At 48.0% G+C, this 23,302-nt stretch overlaps 1 protein-coding gene across 1 annotated transcript in view; it reads left to right on the forward strand.

The window, feature by feature from the left end:
- The window catches only part of CEMIP (cell migration inducing hyaluronidase 1), a 167,637-nt gene extending 144,712 nt beyond the window's left edge, over positions 1 to 22,925 (forward strand). Inside the window, exons 21-29 of the mRNA XM_049852799.1 lie at positions 1,818 to 1,998; positions 3,351 to 3,566; positions 7,253 to 7,464; positions 8,387 to 8,572; positions 12,811 to 13,015; positions 13,223 to 13,309; positions 13,680 to 13,837; positions 17,882 to 17,982; positions 19,940 to 22,925. Of these exons, the coding sequence (XP_049708756.1) occupies positions 1,818 to 1,998; positions 3,351 to 3,566; positions 7,253 to 7,464; positions 8,387 to 8,572; positions 12,811 to 13,015; positions 13,223 to 13,309; positions 13,680 to 13,837; positions 17,882 to 17,982; positions 19,940 to 20,067 (1,474 nt within the window). The 3' untranslated portion in view covers positions 20,068 to 22,925. The remainder of the gene's footprint in view (positions 1 to 1,817; positions 1,999 to 3,350; positions 3,567 to 7,252; positions 7,465 to 8,386; positions 8,573 to 12,810; positions 13,016 to 13,222; positions 13,310 to 13,679; positions 13,838 to 17,881; positions 17,983 to 19,939) is intronic.
- The last annotated feature ends 377 nt before the right edge of the window (positions 22,926 to 23,302 follow it).

Below are 23,302 nucleotides of genomic sequence, written 5' to 3' on the forward strand. Positions count from 1 at the left end.
CAGAATTGCAGCCTCCTTTGGCACATGCTGTTGAGAAGTCCTTGCTTCTGTCTACCCTAAGTGATGTAACAACCCTTCATATCATTTTTATGAGCAACTCTGAGTCTGCATATTTGGGGTTTCTTTACTGAGGGTTACCAGCCTCCCAGGGCCAGAATGTTCTGATGACTTCCAGAGGTGAGCTTGTTTATGGAAACCTGACGGCTATGTAAGACTCAGGCAGGTTCTTCAAACTGCCTTGAGAGCAGGAACCTAGGGTTGTGCAGTCCTACTCATGGGTGATTAATCCTGTATGAGACTGGGTTGGGGTCTGAAGGTAAAGTAAGCACACGACTAAAATATAGAGCTAGTAAGGATGGGCTCTCCCTAAAATACCTTATATGGAAAAATGCATGGAATCATCCCATGAGTATCAGGAATAAAGTGATGGTGTTAATCAATTATAAATATAAAAATACGGAAATGCAAAAAGTCCTTGGTATCCACGGAAGGCACAGTACCAAGGCAGGTGTGACTAGGGACTTCCCCAAAGACCCGTATCTGAACTGAGGGGAGGCCAAGGTTGAAGATCTGGGACGGCTGGAGTACATCTTCTCCCCCACGGACAGATGCCTTTTCTGCTTCCTTTTCCTTTTTCCATTCTTTCTTCTTTATGTTCTCTGTGGTCGGGGAGGGGCCTGACCCAGAGGTAGAGACACCAGTATGAACACAAAATTTGGACTTGGAGAATAAGTAAGCCTAGAGTTGGGGCCAAAGTCCAAGAAGGAGAAGGCTGGGCTATGGAGTCCTCCAGGAAACTGAGCCAGCCCACTCAGGTCCTTTCTTCCCATTCCTGCTCGGGAGTCCAAGCCAAATGAGAGGAGTGTCTCTGAGCAACCTGCCCTGCTAGGCCCAAGGCAAATTTCCAAGTCACTAGTTCTTCTCTAGTCTCTGCATTGCCATGTCCCGTCTCCTGATTCCCAGGTCCTTAGGACCCGCCTGGGGCCCTCCTGAGTCCACAGTCTTGCCTTCCCAGCAGGACCTGCCTTCTCTTGTTGTTGTTAGCTGCTGTTGAGTTGGTCTCCGACTCACTGTGACCCAATGTTTTACAGAATAGAACTAGTGCATAGAATTTTCTTTATGGAAGCAGATTACCAGGCTTTTCTTCCAAGGAGCCACTAGGTGGGTTCAAACCACCAACCTTTTGGTTAGTAACCAATCACAAACTACTACGTCACCCGGGCTTCTTACTCTCTCTTCTAGAGCCACTCAAAAAGTTACACCACAATTACCCTTACTACATTTCTATCACCTTCCAGTCTGTGTCCCTCCTTTCCCCGCTGTTTCCCAAATCCAGCTTACTCCCAGTCAAAAGACTTACTCAGAGAGGAGAAACTCATGTGGGCCTTAAACTGATTTAATTATTACAACCACTAAGACTAAGGCAACAATGAGTAAGAGCTCTGCCTCCCAAGGGACATGATATTGGCACTCTGTAGTAGTATTTACAGCATTTATCCAATGACTCTTCATATTATGGGAAAATTGGAGGAAATAGTTGAGTAGAAGACCATCCACAAACACTTATGCAGCAACTAGACAAATATTCATTCATTCAATCAATCAACCATCCAGCAAGCATTCGTTTATTGACACGTAGTGTGCCCATAAATGTTTTTTGAATGAATTAAAGAATCAATAATGTCTGGGGTGGGGAGAGCAACTGGAGGTGGGGATCAGGAATGGCTTTGCCCAAAAGGTCTCTGTTAACCAACCCCATCAGAGGGCATAAACAACATGGTGGCACAGCCTGATGTCTGACTTCCTTAACTCGATAGGAATTTTCCAATCCGAGGAATTCAGTTCTACGATGGCCCCATCAACATCCAGAACTGCACTTTCCGGAAGTTTGTGGCCTTGGAGGGTCGGCACACCAGCGCTCTGGCCTTCCGCCTGAATAACGCCTGGCAGAGTTGCCCCCATAACAACGTGACCAATATTGCCTTTGAGGATGTCCCGGTGAGTGAGGCGCCAGGGCAGACTTCCTGCAAACCCAGACTTTGGGCGGTGATTCACAAGTCTCCCGGGGCCTAGAGTTTGAGCTGTTGCCACTACCACAGGGGTTGAACAGCCTTCTCCAAGCAGGCTGGGCCATGTCCCAGCTCTCTCTGCATCCAAACTGGAAAAGTACAAGCATAGGTTGCCCCACGGGTCATGTCTGGGTAAATGACCGCTTGCCTTCACCCTGTTCTAAACTTACCCAAGTCTCAGTAGGAACCTTACAGTGGACTCAAGATTCTGAGGACGTTCCTCCAAGGGTCTTGGTCTGCACATACTTTGTGTTGTGACCAGGCCACCTGTGTTAGCCCAATTGATCTAAAAAACCTGGCGGTTTTCAAGGGAAGCCTTTTCTGAAGATGCTCTGTTGAATCTCTCGCTGAGAGTGGAATATCAGCAAGGCCTCCTTGCCACGGACGGGTCTGCAGACTAGGAGTTGGGATTGAGGTGATCAGAGCCAAGGGCACCTTTGGGATCAGGCAGGTTCAGACCTCCTGGTGCATTTTCTTCAGGTTGTGGATTTCCCAGACTTTTCCCTCCTCCTCTATGCTCTGGCTTATGTCCGTCTGCCCAGCCACTGGCAGGCTGAGGGAGAAAGGAGTGAAACTTAAATTACTTAATTTCTTTATTCAGGCCACTGTGGGCTTGAAAGAGGTCATGGAAATCTCCAAGCACTCATGCTAAAAAACTCTTCCTGAAACACACACACACATTCTTTCACACATGTACCCACACAAATAGATACACTTTCTCATACATTCTTCACACACCTCCCTCTCTCTCTTTCTGTCTCTCTCTCTCTCACACACACACACAGACACACACAATTTTATACACATAGATATACTTTCTCATACAAACATCCCCTACCTGTCTCTCTTTCTCTCCCTCATATGCACATATTCTCACAGAAACATTCACCACACAAAGCTCTCTCTCTCTCCCTCTCTTTCTCTCTCTCTCTCTCTCTCTCACACACACATACTCACTCACTCCTAAATCCTCCCGTCCTCTGTGCAGGCCCTTGAGCCTGTGTATCAGAGCAGCCTCTGGGTCGCCCATAGCAGCCAGCCCTCCAGTGAGTGGAGGCCAAGATAATGCACTGGGTCAGGGAGTTGAGGCACAGGGAACACTGGCTGGTTTTCTGGCTCCATCTGAGGGGTTAGGCATGTGGTTTCCTCTAGCACCCGAGAGCATCTTTAGTTTGGCTCGTTTGTAACGTTAGCAGAAATCGGAACCCTTGCCCGGGCCTGATGACGGCTGCAGTTTCCCTTACCTTCTGGACCAGCCTAACTTTCTTGGGCTCTGTTTAGATTACTTCCAGAGTGTTCTTTGGAGAGCCTGGGCCCTGGTTCAACCAGCTGGACATGGATGGGGATAAGACGTCCGTGTTCCACGATGTCGATGGCTCGGTGTCGGAATACCCTGGCTCTTACCTCACTAAGCATGACAACTGGCTGGTGCGGCACCCAGACTGCATCAATGTGCCTGACTGGAGAGGGGCCATCTGCAGTGGCCGCTACGCACAGGTGAGGCACTAGGGGCACCTCTCTGGGAGCCACTCAACTCACTCATGCAACAACCATTCAGTGAGTGCCTACTGTATGCCTGACTCTGTAGTAGACCAGAAAATCATAGGCTTCTTTCCTTCTTCTTTCTTTCTCCTCCCTCCCATTACTCAGTAGGATTTTCACAAAGTCAAAGTGAAAATAGTTTATAAGCATAATTCTTAGAAGAAAAGTACTCTGAGGTCAAATGCTTGGGTACATGTCAGTCCCCAGCACTTACTATGTGGCCTTGGGCAAGTTACTTAAACTCTTGATGCCTCAGTTTCCTCATCTATAAATTTGGGATAATAATTGAACCTCCTTGATGAGATTATGAAGGTGGGTTCAAATAATGCAGGTAAATTGCTTAGACCAGAGTTGTTTAATAGAACTATAATGTAAGCCAGATGTGTGATTATAAATTTTCTAGTAGCCGCATTAAAAAGTAAAGAGAAACAGGGGAAATGGATTTTTATTAAAATTAAAATACACTATGGTATGTTTTATTTAACTCAATAGTCTCAAACTATTATCATCTCAACACGTAATTCATATAAAAATTATCAATGAGACATTTTTACATTTGCATTTTTTTTCTGTTCTAACTCTTTGAAATCTGGTGTGTATTTTGCACTTAGAGTCCGTTTCAATCCAGATGCTAAATTTTCAACAGTTAAAGTGAAACGTAGTCCTGCCAAACAACAAACTTGTGTTCAACGGAAAAATATTTTACACTGCTTCAGTTTTGAAACATAATTTCAATTAAAATAAAATTAAGAGTTCAGCTTTTCAGAAACCTTGGCCACATTTCAAATGCTCAGTGGCCTCATGTGGCTGTTAGAGCTGTTAGGTGCTGTCAAGTCAGTTCCGACTCAGAGCGACGCCACGTGACAGAGCAGAACTGCCCCGTAGAGTTTTCTTGGCTATAATCTTTACAGAAGCAGATTGCCAGGTCTCTCTCCCATGCAGCTGCTAGGTGGGATCGAATTGCCAACGTTTCGGTTAGCAGCCAAGTGCTTAACCATTGTGCCACCAGGACTACTTGAAAGTATTAGTTAGTTGTTATTATTGTTATTGTAAGCCATAGGGGAGAAAGGTCTGAGAAAATTAAGAACGGTCCAATTAGGAGGGAAACACGCTGGTGGCCCCAGAGGAGAAAAGAAACATACATTCATGAAAAAGTTGTCCTAATGCAAGGATTGCAACCAATGTCACAAAACAATTTGTGTATACATTTTTGAATGAGAAACTAATTTGCACTGTAAACTTTCACCAAAAACCAAACCCATTGCATCAGGTCAATTCCGACTCATAGCGACCCTATAGAACAGAGTAGAACTGCCCCATAGGGTTTCCAAGTAGCGCCTGTTGGATTTGAACTGCAGACCTTTTGGTTAGCAGCCGAACTCTTAACCACTACCCTACCAGGGTTTCCAAACTTTCATCTAAAGTACTATAAAATTAAAAAAGAAAACATTGTCCTCACAGCCACCCCGTGAGACCAGCATTGCTCTCGCCTCTGTGGACTTAGGAGATGGGTGTTAGAGGGTAGCTAGGTGATCTGGGGTTGAAGGAGAGATGGGAGAGTAAGGCCATGCCAGGTGAAGGGAAAGGGCAGAGGAGGACAAGATGGGCACAGAGGAGGAGGGGTACATGCTCAGGGTGGGGTGGGTGGTGCCAGAGGAGGGGGAGGGGCTAGCATTTAGCAGGAAGCGAGACCAGAGGAAGAGAGGAGCTGGGGTCAGGAGGCAGGAAGTTGAGGGCGTTCCCACCAGCTTGACCGGGTCTCTTTCTGCAGTAGCAGGCGAGGTCATGCGTTGAGAATGCAGGGAGTGGGCCTGTGGAGGGCGGCCTGCAGAGAGCGATAAGGGTTAGGAAGAGCTGCTGTACAGAGTGGAAAATACTGACAAGATGCAGGGGAAGGATTGCCTGGAAGTGTTGAATCCTTGGTGGAGATTGGAGACAGGGAATTTGAAGAGGCGCCTATCTCCTGGGCTGTGGGATTTCCTCCAGCCTTGTTCAGCAGCCCTGGGAGAGAAGGTGGACCTGGGGAATGTGTGGACAGAACAAGGGCCAAGGGATTGGATGATCATGGGAGCGGGTGGTTGACGCAATGGTCTAAGGAAGATAAGAAGGGAAGTAGAGTCAGAAGGGAGCAGATAGGTGGAAGCACAGGGAGGAGTTGCACCCTGAATAACTGAAGGTAACCAAGCCCTCAGGCCTTACATCCATGCTTTCAGCATTACATGGCACCTCTGACTCAAGGACTAGGTGTCCCACCTATCTTCCACCCTCTCTTTCCAAAACATTGCTTGTGTTCTGTAGGGTGTTCCAGGTTATCATAACTGGCTGTTGTTTTTAATGGTGGCCCCATGCACAAAGGAACGAAACACTGTTCAGTCCTGTACCATCCCCATAATCGCTTGCAGATCAGACCATTGTGATCCATAAGATTTTCAGGAGTAGATTGCCAGGCCTTTCTTCCTAGTCTTAGCCTGGAAGCTCTGCTGAAACCTGTTCAGCATCATAGCGACATGCAAACTTCCACTGACAGATGATTGGTGCCTGCACATCATAACTGGCTTCTGGTTGATTATTATCAACAACCTCTTGCCCTCACTTTACCGCTTAGAAATCTTACATATGCCTTCTACCTTTTGATCCTCATGACAACTTATGGGGGGGTTAAAATGTCTTTTGATTTTATAGGCAATGAAAAATGAGAGGGGATAATAAATCCTTTCTTCCAGCGGTACAGCGTCATTGCACATTGGTATTATGGCCTTGCCCGACTACAGCTGCTGGATGACAACTTATGAGACATGTGGCTTGTCATGGTCCTAAAACAAGACACAGTATTTTAAATCAAAGCTGCCCTAAAGCACCGGGGCGGTTTGGTCTCTGGGACTCAGTGGCTGACAGTCCTGCTTTCTGATTTTTCTCTTAAATAAGATCCCTTTCATTCATCCAGTGGAGTCCCTTGGTGCTGCAAATGGGTTAATGAGCACAGCTATTAACTGAAGGTTGGAGGCTTGAGTCCACTCAGAGGCGCCTCAGAACGAAGGGCATTGGAAACCTCACGGAGTATACAGTTCTATTCTGATACACATGGGGGCGCCATGAGTCGCAATAGACTTGATGGCAACTGTTTTTTCATTCATTCAGTGTGCATTCATACCACGTAGACTGGCCACATGGGCAGACCCTGACATTCAGAGGGAGAAGTTGGGCACCACACCCAGGCTAATCTCAGATGCAGTCGGGACAGCAGATAATTAAGGGAAGTTGCCCTTGCAGTAGAATTGTAAACGTGCTCTTTCCCCTTCTCTCCCTTCCTCTTCCTTCCATGTCTTCCTCCAATTGCCCAAATCTGCTGACTACTAAGCAGTCTTTTCCCAGGTTTCCACTGGTAGCTCCTCAGCAGAGCACTGTTTTCAAGAGGCACAGAACACAGAAGATGAATTGCACAGGCCGGCTTGGGCCGCACCCACCCACAGAAAGAGCTGCCCCCTTATTTGGCCTTTCTTTCACTCAAGCCTTCTAAAAAGGGTGCTGTGAAGAGAAAATGCCTTTGGAAGTGCAGTCTGTAGTTCGATGTTAACCAGACACTTGGAATAATCCTTTGTAATAGACTCGTTGTGTGTTTTTCCTTTTTTGGGTTTTAAAAGATGTACATTCAGGCCTACAAGACGAGTAATCTGAGGATGAAGATCATCAAGAACGACTTTCCCAGCCACCCCCTCTTCCTAGAGGGGGCCCTCACCAGAAGCACCCACTACCAGCAGTACCAGCCGGTTATCACTCTGCAGAAGGGCTACACCATCCACTGGGACCAGACGGCCCCCGCTGAGCTCACCATCTGGCTCATCAACTTCAACAAGTGAGTGGCTGGACAGCCAGAGGCAACAGGACTGGGGACAGCTGCTCTGACTGGGTTCAAGGCAGTGGTGACAGGCTGCTCACAGAACCTAAGCCTAGCCCATGTCATCCCTGCAGGAGGAGGTACCCAGAGGGATTGACATTACCTAGCAGTTAAGAGCTCAGGCTCTGGAATCAGAAGACGTGGGCTCCAGCCCCCATTCTGCAGGGTGGGCAACCTTAGGCAGGGCATCTAACTAACCTCTTGGAGCCTTAGTTCTTCATCTGTGAGATGGGAGTAGTACTTTGTAGGAGTGCAATGAGGATCGGGTCAGATGATGCATGGCAGGAATTTATCCCAGGGTCTGGTCTTGCAAAGAGATTAGTAAATGGTAAAAATATCTAGATATTATTGTTACCATTTTACAGAGAAAGAGATGAGATTCTGTATGGTGATTAGAGTGAGGCCCTCTGTATAGGATTTTGTATTTTATGTTCAAGAATTTTCAAGGCATATTATTTACTTGTCACAATATTCCTGTGAGATGGGCATTTGTTGGATGCTGAAAATGGGGCCCAAGAAATGGAAAGGGCCCTACCATCATGCTGGACCTCCAGATCCTGTGGTCTTTTAACCACCCAGTTGAGACAGTGTCTTTTTCTCAGCCAAAGGTCCCTAGGGATCACCCCCAAGGTAGACCCCAGAGCCACACAATTGACCCATTCCATGACCTCCTCGGTCACTGGGAGTTACCCTTTCTCCCTCTCTCCTTGACCACTTAACAGCTCAATCATTACCAATTGCAAATGTTCTTTCAAACTTACCCATAAAAAATGGAGGTGTCATTTGGTGGAGAAGTCTTTGGTCTCTCTCCGAGGCATGCCCTGAAGGCTGGGTGGGATGAACATCCTTACTTATAACCTGACTCTACTTCTGGTCCTAGGGGCGACTGGATCCGAGTGATGCTCTGCTACCCCCGAGGCACCACCTTTTCCATCCTCTCCGATGTCCACAATCGCCTGCTGAAGCAAACGTCCAAGACGGGCACTTTTATAAGGACCTTGCAGATGGAAAAAGTGGAGCAGAGCTATCCTGGCAGGAGCCACTACTACTGGGACGAGGACTCAGGGTGAGGAGGCTCCCCTTGGCTGTAGGAAAGGGCTCTTCCCCATTTTGGTGCCCTGGCCTTTCCAATACTCCCAAGAACTACCATGCAATTAGTGCCCATCAAATGCAGGATGCTTTCCTAGGCTCTTTGATTCCAAGGCTGATGGTACATCTATCAATGACTTTTTGAAAGCCCTTAAGCTTTGGGAATAAAAGAAGCACAATATGAAATTCCCATGTGGATTTTAGGGAATATGCCTAGTAGAGGAAAAAAGTGAAAGGTATGGATCTTAGAATCAAGAACACAGGGTAGATTATCTCGAATCCTCACAACAGCCTGGTTGGATCAGATGATATTATCACTAATTTAAAGATGGGAAAAGAAGACACAGAGAAAATAAGAGTGACTAGCACAGAGACCACAGCATCAACTCGGCACAGTCAGATTTGAACCCAGACCTCCCTGTATCTAAAGCCCTCACCTTCTGCTAAACGGTACTCCGTTCTATACAAAAGAAATGTAATGGGGATAGAGTGTCAGTTCATGGAGAAAAGGGAAGAATTTGATTCCTCCCGCCCCTCACCCCCTCAAATTTTTAGTCTCGCATCTTAAGAATGCCATCATATCTCCAAAGTGATAAAGCTGTTGATAGCAAACCCCCTAGCGGGGTAAGGGTAAAAGCTCATTTTAATGTGCTTCTCTGTTCTTATACTGCAGCCAATGATAAGGAAATAGATAGCATGTGCTTTCTCTTCTTTTTTTTTAATTGTAAAAAACATATTGTTGCTGGTGGATGCCACTAGGAAACGCTGGGGGCGTAGTGGTTAAGTGCTACAGCTGCTAACCAAAGGGTTGGCAGTTCGAATCCGCCAGGCGCTCCTTGGAAACTCTATGGGGCAGTTCTACCCTGTCCTGTAGGGTCGCTATGAGTCGGAATCGACTCCACGGTACTGGGTTTGGTTTGGTTTTGGTTTAGATATCACTAAGTAGATCTGGACTCATAGTGACTCCATGTGACAGAGCAGAACTGCCCCTTAGAGTGTTCTAGGCTATAATCTTTATGGGAGCAGATGGCCAGGTCTTCCTCCTATGGAGCTACTGAGTGGGTTTGAACCGCCAGCCATTCAGTTAGCAAGTGCTCCATTGCACTACCAGGGCTCCTAAAATAAAAATAATAATATGTTTATATGTCTGGACATTTATATACCCAAAACCAAAAAACCCATTATATACATACATACACATATATAAAAAATATGTATATATATACCAAAAATAAAACCAAACCTGTTGCCATCAAGGTGATTCGGACTCATGGCAACCCTATAGGACAGAATAGAACTGCCCCGTAGGGTTTCCTAAGAGCCCCTGGTGGATTTGAACTGCCAACCTTTTGGTTAGCAGCCATAGCTCTTAACCACTACATTACCATGGTTTCCTCTGCATGTGTATATGTATATGTGTATATATATATATTTATATATATATATAGAACACTACATTTGCCAATTCAACACTTTTTACATGTGCAATTCAGTGAAACCAATTACATTAATCATGTTGTACAACCATCACCACACAGGTATCTGTTGCTGTATTTTCCATCACCATAAACAGATACCCAGCACTTCCTGAACAATGCCCCCCTCACCCGTTAACCACTAGTAAACTTTGGTCTCTATACATGTACCTGTTCTAGCTGTTTCATAAGAGTGAGATCATACAATATTTGTCCTTCCGTGGTTGACTTCCTTCACTCAGCAAAATGTTTCCCAGATTCTAATGAGAGATATGTCTCTATCAGTCTGATTAGGGGAAAATCAGAATTTGAAAATTGGAAACATTAGTCAAATACTGGGTTGGGGACCAATAAGTTCATCTCTTTTCCCACACAAGTTCTGAGCCAATTGTGGGACAGATGAGAACCAGATGAAGAGGGAACTATAGCTTTATTGATGATAGAGTTATTGGAGAACAACAACAACAACAAAAAAAAACCCCACAAATCCATTAACATGGAGTTGATTCTGACTCAGGGTTTCCAAGGAGTGGCTGTGGATTCAAACTGGCGACGTTTTGGTTAGCAGCTGAGCTCTTAACCACTGTGTCACCAGGGTTCCTGTTGGAGGACAGAGCTTCCTAATACCATCTCCCAACTTACCTACTGGGCCCCCAGCAGCTGAGCAATGGCAGGTCCCGCACATAAAGCCCAGCCCTAAAAGTGAGGGTATGGAGGGCCAGGCCAGAATGTCTGCTCTCTGTGGGTGGAGCTATATACCCCAAGCCCACCAATCAGACAGGTCACTTCACCTCCTCTGGGAAGGAGTGAGGTCCCTGGATGGTGCAAATGGTTTCTGCTGAACTATGGTGGCGTGGTGCTTAAGAGTTATGGCTGCTAACCAAAAGATCAGCAGTTTAAATCCAGCAGGCACTGCTTGGAATCTCTATTGGGCAGTTCTACTCTGTCCTATAGGGTTGCTAGGAGTTGGAATCGATGGTAATGGGTTTGGTTTTTGGTTTACCAACCTAAAAGTTGGCAGTTTGAACCCACCTGGTGGTGCCACAGAAGAAAGGCCTGGAGATCTGCTTCTGTAAAGTTTACAGCCAAAAAAATCCCATGGAGCAATTCTACTGTGTAACACATGGGGTCGCCATGAGTCAAAATCAACTTGCTGGCAACTGATTTTAGTTTTTTGGTTTTTGTTTGGGAAGGAGTGAGTGAAAGGATGGAGCAGGGGCCCAGAAAGACTTAGAAAAATCCTTCCACGTGAAAACTGGAGGAGAAGGAATTAAGTGCCCCACACACACCAGTAGAAAATATTACAATGAAAAGAACAAATGCGAATAAAATCCCTGACACTTCCATGCATCATTTCCTCGTCTTTTAAGATCATGAAAAATGGGATGTTCCCAAGATGTGAATTTTTCCAAATTTGAAAACTGCCCCTAAAAAGTGGAAGCTCTTTGATCAACACTTTTTCAAGTCTATGGTTTATTCTCTAGCCACCTTACGCAGATGTAGCGGTAACCATTATGCCTGTTGATTTTTATGTTGTGCTTTGATTCAACGATCGATCTCCTTAGGGACTGCGAGCTGGGTTTCAGGATGTTTGCCTCCTGAAGAGAAGGACTTGTAACTCCTGGGGTTTTTAGAATTCTTAGGGCTCTTTTTAATGATCACTCTACCTTAAAAATTTGGTGCCGTTTATTACTCAGACTCAGAGTGCCTGCCTACTGTAACTACTTTCTAACCTTGCTGACTAACTTGCCATAATTTCAGTGGGAGATTTCTTGCCTTCCATGCAGGAGACCCAGGTTTGATTCATCACCCATCTGCCAGTGGAGGCTTGTGTGTTGCTGTGATGCTGAACAGGTTTCAGCAGAGCTTCCGTACCAAGACAGACTAGGAAGAAAGGCCTGGCAATCTACTGCTGAAAACCAGCCTATGGATCACAATGGTCTGATCCTGTCGTGCACGAGGTTGCTTTGAATCTGGGGCTGCCTCAACAGCAACTAACGACAACAACAACATATTAGGTTAACGGAGCACTTAATCGTTGTGCCACCGGGGCTCCTTTCTGGGCTAGATAGTCCTTACATATCATCTACTGTCTCAGTCGTGAGAATCAGCCAAAAGGCATTTTGCTGAGCCAAAAGAACAACGAGCAACGAGTGCCCAGTTAGAGCCTTGGCTTCCTCATAATCTGACTCCCTGCAACTCCGGAACATAGTCCTTCACAAAAGGCAGGAGTAAATCATGACTGAGGGGAGAGCAGAAGTTAGGAAGACTGATTTTATTTGCTTTACCAGGCACAGTGATGTGATGGAAAAAGCGTGGGCTTCAAAGTCAAAGAGTTGGGGGTACAATTGCAGCTCTGTTCCTTACCTGTTGTGGTCCTGGATAATTCACTTCACTTTTCTGAGTCACAGTTTCCCCATCTGGGAAATGGGGATAATAACAGTATCTACTGCATGAGATTATCTGAGGCTTAAATGAGATAATATATGTCTTTATGGTGTGTGCCTGACACGGCATTTAGTACGTGCTCAGAAAATAATTGTCTTTATTCTTAGTTTTTCTTCAGTATGTATGTATTTTTTCTGCAACCACATGTAACCCTCCAGTAGACACAGCTGTATTATGTAAGGCTTGTTGGGCCGGCCCGCATTGCCCAGCACTTCATAAGTGCTTGGTAAATGTCTTTGGTGAGGAAGTTTGGATGTCAAAGCAAATGCCCGGCTATGCTCCCTGTGTACAGGCTGTTGATCCTGAAGCTGAAAGCGCAGAACGAGAGAGAGAAGTTTGCCTTCTGCTCTGTGAAAGGCTGTGAGAGAATAAGGATTAAAGCCCTGATCCCAAAGCATGCAGGCGTCAGTGACTGCACGGCCACAGCTTACCCCAAGTACACCGAGAGGGCTGTTGTGGACGTGCCAATGCCCAAGAAGCTCTTTGGTTCTCAGCTGGTGAGTGGCCAGTGGATGAGCCTGGGCCCCCTGGCTTCAGTCAGGCTGAGACCCAGTTAAGCTCCTCTCTCGACATGTGCTGAGCTCCACAAACCATTTTCTGTGAGCAGGGAGTAGGGGTGGAGATGAGGGGAATGGCCACCCATCAGGCCATAAACTTGACTGCTCAAGCCTAACAAGCACACTGGGTCTTACTGTGTTTTCCAGAAGACACAGGACCACTTCTTAGAAGTGAAGATGGAAAGCTCCAAACAGCCCTTCTTCCACCTCTGGAATGACTTTGGTTACATTGAGGTAAGTGGCTCTGGCCCCTCTGGCACCCTGCTTTGCTCATTGAGAGAGTGTATGAGTGTCCTAAAGCTGCTGTAACAAATTACCACAAACCTGGTGGCTTAAAACAACAGAAACGTATTCTCTCACAGTTCTACAAAGACCCTATATCCAAATACGGTCACATTCATGGGTTCCACGTGGACATATCTTTTGGGGGCCACTATTCAACGCACTCTAGACAGCTAAAAGGAACTGATTTAGGAGGCTTTTGTGCTTTGAACAGCTGCATAGCCAACCTCTGTCTTCAGGGTCTGCGTGGAACCTCTCTAGCAGGAGAATCTAGGGGCTTTCGCAGGACCTCATTCACCCCCTGTGTTGTTTGGGTCTGCAGGTGGATGGGAAGAAGTACCCCAGCTTGGAAGATGGCATCCAGGTGGTGGTGGTTGATGGGAGTCAAGGGCACGTGGTGAGCCACATGAGCTTCCGGAACTCCATTCTACAGGGCATACCATGGCAGCTCCTCAATTACGTGGCATCTCTCCCTGACAAGTAAGTGCTTGCCTCTGCTTCTAGAACTGGCCTGTGGCACCATATACCCCAACCCTGGGGCCCTTTCTCCATCACTGAGGCCTGCATCACTGACCAGTCCGGGAAAGCTTAGATAGTCTCCACGGCCTGTCCACAAATACTGGGTGCTGGGCTGGGAAAGCTCCGTGCCTCCTACTGACTCTCCTATCGGAGCCAGGGCTGATGTGAATGTAGGTCACACCCGAGGCAGATGAGACTACCCAGTTGCAAATGGGAAGCCTCTCCTGGCCCTCTTCTCCCAGCATGATCTCATTCCCTCCCACTCCTTCCGTGTGATGCAAATGCTGCTGGCTTCTGGGTATCTCTAGGCCGGATCTCACTCCTGAGCACCAGACATTCATATCCAACTGCTTCTTGGATAATGCCACCTGGATGTCTCCTATGGAACTGAATTCTCGTTTGTGGGGTTTTTTAATCCCCAAGCCAGCCACCCCCCCTGCTATCCCTATTTGGATTAAATCATCGTCAACCATTCAGACAGCTAACCCAGAATCTGGGTATCGGGCTTGACTCTTCCCTTTCTTTCATCCCCCGCTCTGTATAACTGGATCCTGTCAATTCTGCCCGTGTTATTGCTCTCTTGCCAATTCCCACCACTGTGCCCTCTCTACCACTGCTCAGCTCACACCTGCCCTGTCCATCACCGAGACAGTAGGCCCAGTCTCCTAACAGGCTTCCCTTTTCCAGTCTCCCTGACTCTCATCAATCTTCCATAGTGGTTGCTAGTTTGAGCATCTTAAATGTAAGGATCGCCTCTGCCCTTTTCTCAGAAATCTTTGATAATTCCCACCACCTTCCAAGTCTAAGACACACATCACATCCTCCATGAGATTTCTTTCATCCAACCAGAAAGTTGGGCCTCTTCTGAAGCATTACTCCCAATAGGTCTTGTGGACATGTCTGTTCCCCCATCTAGACTGTGGACTTCTCGGTGTTGGAACCCCGTCTGATCCATCTTTGCACTTCCAGCACAGTAGCTGGCCAGTGAAATGGGTCTAGAATTAACTTGAGAGCTGCACCTGGCATAGCAGGAAGTCTAAGTAAAGTGCTTAAAGTGGTACCTGCCACCTAGTAGGTGCTTCGTAAATGCTTATTGAATGAAAACAAGCGCACTTCCCCACAGCTAACTCTGTGGTGGGCATGACGTGGGCTCAACACTATGTGAGGGTCAGCAGAACTGGGCTTTTGCTTTACCCGGTTAGTGCCCCCTCCTGTCCCTCGGCATATACTTGTTTAGCATTACATTTTTCACTTGCATATTCATAGAGAAAGATCAAGTTTACCAGTGTGGGAAAAGTAAATTTATTTCATCTGGAGATCAGTCGTTTTCAAGCCTTTTGGCCAGAGAGTTTTTTCTTGGAATGAAACAGGATACCAAAGCCTGGACCAAGAAGTGAAAATGCAGAGCCCTTCTATTTCCAGGGGTGAGAGGCTTGGAACTGCTGGTCCAATGCTCCTTTCTGCCCGGCAGCAGCCCCAGTGAACCTGTCTAGGGGAATCCCTCACTCACTGAGCACCTGGTATGGCAGGCCCTGAATGGCGCTGGGTACCCAGACAGGAATTGTGTACCCCCAGACCCCTCTCTCACCTCCTGGAAAGAAGGAGGCAAGGCAGGTCCTGCCCCACTGTCACTGCAGGCCCAACCCAGCCTTCCCCAGTGCCTCTGCACCTGCCCCCCACCCCGCCATTCCATGGGACCATCACTGGTTCCAGGGTCCAGGGAAAGAACGGGGCAGCTGCTCACACTAAAAACATCCAGGATCCCTGCACTAAGGGAAGTTCTAGTGGCTTCTCGGTGCTACCTCTACCCTGCCACCCCACGGAAGACTCCACGCTGGTCGGTGTAGGGGCATAGAAGCCATGGGATCCCATACCAGGCCAAACCAGTGGCTGTCAAGTGGATTCCAGTTCATGGCGACCCCATGTGTATCAAAGTAGAACTGTGCTCCATAGGGTTTCCAATGGCTGATTTTTCTAAAGTAGATCACCAGGCCTGTCTTCTGAGGTGTCTCTGAGTAAACTCGAACCTCCAACCTTTCAGTTAGCAGCTGAGTGCATTAAATGTTTGCACCACCCAGGGACACCATACCAGGCAGAGAGGGCACGTAAAGCAGCCCTACAGGAGGCTAAGGTCCTGCTCCTGTGAACTAACCCATCTGGACTGGATGGCACGACCTTCATTTTGACCACCCCAGCAGGAAGACTTAGCTCAGCCAAAGGAACTTCAGCTTTTCTTCTGAAATGGAATGGTGGGAAAATATTCTCCTGGGAACAGAGCCTGAATCTAAAGTCCAGTACGTGTTTGAGATACAACCTCTCTCCTTAAAGAGGCTTGCTACACCAATCCCCTGCGCTTTCCTCCCCAGCCTTCCTAAGAGCCCAGTGCAGCCCCCAGCTGGCTTCTTGTCTATTCTTATTGCACACAAGCCCTTTGCATTTTAAGAGCTTCCATTCTGCTCCCAAAGGGACACAACTGGGGGTAACAGTGGGTTCCAGAATCCCATACGGTTTTTCCATTTCTCCGTTTTTTCCATGTCTCGACTGTGGTTACGTTGTTCCTTTGAGATGGGAACTGGGAGCCCCACTGGGCTTCTGCCCCTGTTCCTATTCCTGAGGGAGGTGCTCACTTCCTTCTGTCTGGCCTGGCATGCTGAGTCAGCCCCTGCAGAGGCCCTTTCTCCAGCACTTTGCCCTGACCAGTGCTCCCTGGGTAGCACGAATGGCTAAGCTTTCAACTATTAACGGAAAGGTTGGCGTGCTCAAACCCACCCAAAGCTGCCTTCGAAGAAAAGCCTGGTGGTCTGCTTCCGAAAGGTCATAGCCTTGAAAACCCTTTGAGATGCAGTTCTACCCTGTACACTTGGGGTTTCCACGAGTTGAAATTGACTCCAAGGCAACTGGTGGGTTCTTTTTGTTTGTTTGTTTTTGCCTGAACATAACCCAAGGCAGGGGAGGAGAGAGACCTCTTGCCCCCAAGTTGGTCTTTTGTACATTGGGACTGTCAAGCTGGGCACACCCACTGTTTCAGGCCTCTGCCCCTCCCAGACAGGCTCCCCTTTGACAAGTCCTCTCAGATACTTAGGAACTATTTGCCTCCATCTCCCCATTCGCAAAATGGAGGCAGTCACCTTACCAGAGAGGAAAGTGACAGGAATGTAAGAGGCCAACTGTCCCTTGAGCACAGTACTTCTATGTGAGGCTTATCCCAGAAAGATTTCAAACCTGCCACACTCTTTCTGCAGCTTAGAGGAGGCCAGCTCTGGGCCAGGTGAAGCCTAGGACCACCAAAGGAAGACCCCAGGGCAGACATGGACTTAGGGAGAAGTCTTCTAGCACAAAGCTTCTCAGCTATTAGTGTCCACGCAAACTCCTGGAGATCTTGCCAAAAAAGCAAATTCTGACAAGGGGTGGGATAGATTCTGCATTTCTAACAAGCTCCCAGGTGATGCCTGTGCAGCTGGTCCCCAGGCTTCAGCAGCCTTAGGGGCTAATGGATCAGTTTACAAGCCAACAGATGCTCCATGCCCCCATTCGCCTCTTCCCCTCATTCTCTTCCCCTTTTTGCTGCCTTCTTTCTGCTCTGGCTCTCTGTCGCTCTGTTTCCACCTAGCCCTATCCAAACAGGGCTGAGACCATTCAAATTAAGAAATGCATGCTGAAGTCCTACTATGTGCCTGGCCCTCCACATGGTGTGCTCTGCGTACACACTGTCCTGTTGGAGGATAGACACATAGAAGCAGCGAGCTGAGTCCAGGCTTAGAGAAGAACATGAACACCAAGTGCAGCCAGATGAGTGGGAGGGTGTTAAGATGTTCGTCACCACATGGAAAGAGCCTGTCAGCTCGGCCTGAGGGAGAGGCTGCCCTTTCCCAAATCCCTGGCCAGGTCTCCAGGCTCTGCTAACTCGAGTCCCACCACACACAGCCCTATAGACCTCACCATCACCCCTTACTTCAAATTGCTCTCTAATTCTATTATTCATCAAATTGGTCCCTTTCTGCTCAGTTCCATAGTTCTCATGGCATCCAAGGGCAGATACATCTCCAGAGGCCCATGGACCAGAGTGCTGGAAAAGCTGGGAGCAGACAAGGGTCTCAAATTGAAAGGTAAGGCATCTGGGCTGGGTTTTAAACTGACCAGGAAAGCAGAGAGAGCAAATACCTGGCATGGAGGTTGTTGTTACCCTTGCTGAGTCCAGAACATTCTTAGCTACTGAACTTGGGTACGGTCTCGGACTCTTCAACACAACTATGCATATAATGGAATTAATGGGCAAGATGCTACCTTCTTACCGTCCATACACTAACCAACCGGTTGCAATCAGGTCAACACCAGCTCATGGTGACCCCATGGGTGCAGAGTAGAACTGTGCTCCACAGGGTTTTCAAGGCTGTGACCTTTCAGAAGAAGATCACCAGGACTTTATTCTAAGGTACCTCTGGGTAGGTTTGAACTGCTAACCTTTCAGTTAGTAGTCAAGCGCTTGACCGATTTCTCCATCCAGAGACTCCCAGGGATATGCAGGGAAGGAGAAAATGAAAGCCCGAAGGGTCTAATCGGTCTGTCCAAGGCCACACAGCTCTTCAGTGTTGAAGTCTAACACAGAATCCACAGGGAAGAGGCCAGGACAGAGCGCCAGCATTACACTCACTCTCATCATCCCAGACTGTGCTCAGAAAGCACCTTAGGAGAGGCTGAGAGGAGTGCAGAGCAGCTCTGTAGGTACGAGTCGTAATGATAATTGTAGTGATCATTGAGTGTTCAGCCTTGCACCCTGCAGAGGGTGTTATAATTATCTCACTTATTCATGGCTGGCCAGTGCAACAGGTACTATTGCTTCCATTTAAAGAAGAGGAAACTGAGAATTAGGCAATTAAGTACCTTGCTGAAGATGAGGATTTGGATTCTAGTCTTCCTACCCAAAGGCAGTGTTCTTAGCTACTATGCCCTTCTGACCACAGATGACAAAATCTAGCAGCCCATCATATGGGACTTTTATCCAGGCAGCTCCCAGAGCAAAACTGCAAACAGTGAGAACCCTGAAAACCAGCCAAAGGAGAACACAAGGAAAGAGAAGCGTCTTCTCCAGCCCAGTCCTAGAATCTTTTTTAGTCCTTTGTCTTTTAAATGAAGACCCTGTGGTCTAACTCGGAAGTGCAGAAGGTGGCCTAAATCAGGTGGCTCTTTCCCAGTGGTGATAGATGTGTGTCTGCTGACCAGGCAGCCCTTCCTGAGTGTAGACACGGACGCCCATTCCCCTGCAATGGTCAAGATCTGACCTGCAATATACAGAGCTCTGCACGGGGTTGAAAGGAGCCCTGGTGGCACAGTGGTTAAAGCGAGCGGCTGCTAATCGAAAGGTTGGCTGTTCAAAACCACCAGCCACTCTGTGGGAGAAAGGTGTGGCAGTCTGCTTCCATAAAGTTCACAGCCTTGGAAACCCTGTGTGGTTGCTATGAGTCATCGAATCGACTTGATGGCAGTGGGTTTGGTTTTTTTCGCACAGTGTTGAAGGTTCTAAAGTTCTTGCCTGGGTTGTACCACCTGTTCTGTAACCTTGGACAAATCCCATCACCTCTCAGAACCTCCGTCTAAAGGAATAGAATGTTAGAGCTGGGGAGCAGATCTTGTACATGAATGCTAATGCTTGACAGATGGGAAAACTGGGCTTCAGAGAGGTGCAGGGACTGCTGGTGATTGTAGGGGCAGCCGGAAGTAGGCAGGGCTTGTGAAAGTCTCCTCCCCCAGCCCTCCTTGCTCCGCCCCTTCCAACTTCCCACTCTCCCCGCCACTCCCCCACCTGCTCTCATGTGTATAAAACTGAGCCACCACTCTGTTGAGAAGACAGTGAGGTTCAGGTGAGGACATGGATGCCCCATTATACAAAAACCAGGGCCCATCAGCAGCTCAGTACAGAGTTCTCCCAGGGCGACCCAGCCCAGTGTGATAGGGGGCAGGTGTGCCTGGTAGGAACAGAGGCATGGCAATAGGGAGTGTGGAAGGTGGTGGAGCTCAGCCATTCTCTTGGGGTTTCTGCTCATCTGATACGTCCTTGCTTTATAGAGAAAATGGCATTCGTTGGCTTCAAAGGCAGCTTCCGGCCCACCTGGGTGACTCTGGACACCGAGGACCACAAGGCCAAAATCTTCCAAGTGGTGCCCATCCCTGTGGTGAAGAAGAAGAAGCTGTGAGGATGGCTGCTGCCCCCCATGCCGCCCTTTGGTGGACTCTATCACTGCAGACTCTTCGCAGCAGACCAGGGCAGGGTGGCTGGGAACCCAGCCCCCGTCCAGCAGCTGCTTGGGAAGGCTGTGTGTCAGCCGTGATGCGCCAAGGGCTGAAATCAGAGACCCCTGGTGCTGCCCACCTGCCCCTACTCAAGTGTCTGCCTGTAGCTCCGGGGCAGCGTCGGCCAGTGCTGAAGCCTGCTCTTTCCTGCAGCCTCTCGGGTGCTTCTTTCCTGTCTGTGCCTCTTCAGTGGGGGATATGGGGACCATTCGAGGAGAACTGGACTGTGCTGGCAGCAAAGGGCCACCACTCTGGAAGGAGTCCTGACCCTGCTAGGGGCTCGGTCTTTCTGCTTCACAGGTCCCCATGTTCTCCAGTGAGCACATTGGGGTGGTAGATGTGGGAAAGCCAGCCCTGGCCTTAAGGAGACTGTTCTTCCTGTAAGCGAGAACCCACCTCCACGGGCTTCGGAGCTGGTGTGTAAATAGAGCTCTCCGAGATGGAATTGGCTCCCTTTGGAGAAGGGATGACCCTTGCCCCTGGAGGTGCTCGACCTTTCAGGAGACTTCAGGTAGCAGGTTGGGAGTTGGACTAGGTGACTTTTAAAGGCCTTTTCCGCGCTTAGATTCCAGAAGTCTGTGGTTTTTCAGATTGTACCTTGGGTGCAGCGGTAGGTGAGAACATTCTTTTTAGCACCATACATGATGCTGGGGTACAAAGCGATTCCTAGGGCAAGGAGCTCCCAGTCTTGAGGGGCAGGTGGTGAAGTACACATGCCTGATGCCAGATGGAAATCTAAGTGCAAGGTGAGATGGAGCTCAGTGCAAGTCAGAGGACAGAAAGATCTTACACACTGAGTGGACCAGATAGGCTTCCATGGGAGGAGGCAGCAGTGCTTGTGGGGGGGCATTTGGGTTGCTGAGTTGAGGCGTCCTCTGTAGTGCTTCAGAGGTCTGTTCCTGCCACTGCTTGCCGGAGCTGTGTGACTTCTGAGTCACCCTGTGCCCACCCTGTTATGGAGAAGCGTGAGTCAGAAGTGAGGAATGGGCTGGGCTTATTATGCCCAGAGCGCTAGGAATTCAATCCCTGGCCCCACCTCTGACTCCAGGAGAGGGTGAGGTGCCCCAGAGGCTCATACATTGGCACCTCATTTGCTCCTCATCTCGGGAACTGAGCAGCAAAGCACTCTGGGAAACAGGAGGTTGTGTTCTCACTTCCATGATCCTGAGAGGTCAGAGCTAGAGCTGGAAGGGATCTTAGAAAACATCTAGTCCAAACCCTCCCTTTTACAGATGGGGGAGAAAAGAGACCCTGAAATGGGAAAGAACCACACAGCCAAGGCAGGGCCAGGATGGGAACCCCACTCCCAGCACTTCCTGCCACACCGCACTGCCTCAATAACAGCCCGGAAGTATCCCGGGCTCACCTGAAATAACTTCCAGCTTTGGGGACAAGTCCCCTTTAAGGGAAATGAGATGATCAGAATATAATTAGCCAGTAACGATTTCTCTCCTGCCCCTCTGTGCACACAAACCTGCACCTCCCACTGGTTTGGGTGGCTTCTGCAGCCTCCACTGTGTTTATTCTACCTGAATTCCCACGCTGGGGCAGCCCAGCAGCTGCGATTATTCCACTGGTGCTACCTGTCCGCAGTTCTGCAGGCATGGCCCGGCAGACAGTATCAGGGCATGCTGAAATGTCTTTGGTAAACCAACTCAGCTCATCTTCTGGGTCTGAAGAGCTGTTGGGGCCACCCCAAGCCCTCTCAGCTACTGTTTAATACCCTGTTCTCTCTTCTGCCTACCATGGAGAGAGCTAAGAGAGCTCCTGGAAGAGGTAAAACTCTACCTGTGGTTTTTACTCTCTCATGAGGTACCAGGGTCTTCCCAGGCCTCATGCTGAACCAGACTTTTTCCCCTTTCCTGCCCAACCACAAACTCCTCCCTTTAAAGAGGGCTCTCTTGGCTCACCTCTGCCCAGTTGTACACCTGAGGCTCAGAGAGTCCCCACATTGAGTCTACTGCCATAGAGTTCTTTCCCCCCAGGAGGAGCTGACAATGGGACTCAATCTCTTAAGACACGGCAGCTTCTCAGACAGAAGTCACAGGAAGGACCTCTCCCAGGGAGACTGGTGACCACGGGAAGGGGAGTTGAAATGACCTCATATTCTTTTTGTCCACAGTTTTGTGGAGTCTTCAAACTCTTTTAATGCAAGGTTCTCACACTGTGAACCACTTAGGGGGTGATCACTTTCAGGTGGCCAGGAATTTTGAATGTCTTTGGTTCAGTCCATTTCATAAATATCTATTTGGAAATTCTCAGAGTTGTATATATGTTTAACCGTGTAGGATCTGTACATAAAACTTCCTTTCCTCAATCATTCACCAAGAGCCAGGGACTAGGCATTTTCTTGGTAGCACAATTTGTCTTATTGCTTAAAACATTCTTGCTATTCAGTCTTTCTGTTTGTAGGCATTAAAGTGAGTTAGGTCTTTAAGAAAAACAACACTCCACTGAAATGTGTCTTTTTCCTGTTGCCGAAATAGCTGGTCCTTTTTCGGGAGTTAGATGTCTAGTATGTTTTGTTTGTAAACATTTCTTATAGGCATCACCATGAACAAAGATCTATTTTCTATTTATTTATTATATATGCACTTCTAGGAGTCATTGTCAGAGAAATGAAGAATTGTCTTAAATGTCATGTTTGGGAATGTTCTGTGGACCCTTTAAAAACGATGCACCCAGAGCCTTCTGCTTGCAGCAGAGGTCATCAGCTCTGGTTTAGAAAATCTTGCTATACCATAGTAAACTGCAAAGGATACCATCAGCCTGTGTTCTTGTTTTTTTTTTTTGTATTAAAGTGAGCCTCATTTTAAAACAGATATCTGAGAAAAATAAGATTCAAGAAATTGCCCTGTGGGTCTACCTCTTGCTCTTGGCTTTGTTTGCATGTCATAATCCTACCTTGCCCCTGCCTCAAGGGGGTGCCATAAGAGCAGGCGGAGATGGTCCTATGAGATCAGAACAGACTGGTTGCTGCCAAGTAGATTCTGACGCATGGCGACTCCGTGTGTGTCAGAGTAAACTGTGTTCCATAGAGTTTTCAATGGGCTGAATTTTCAGAAGTAGATCACCAGGCCTTTTTTTCGAAGCACCTCTGTGTGGACGGACTTGAACCTCCAACCTTTCAGTTAGCAG

The sequence above is a fragment of the Elephas maximus genome, chromosome 13 (genome assembly GCF_024166365.1).
Source record: "Elephas maximus indicus isolate mEleMax1 chromosome 13, mEleMax1 primary haplotype, whole genome shotgun sequence".
In the NCBI taxonomy this organism is placed as follows: Eukaryota; Metazoa; Chordata; class Mammalia; order Proboscidea; family Elephantidae; genus Elephas; species Elephas maximus.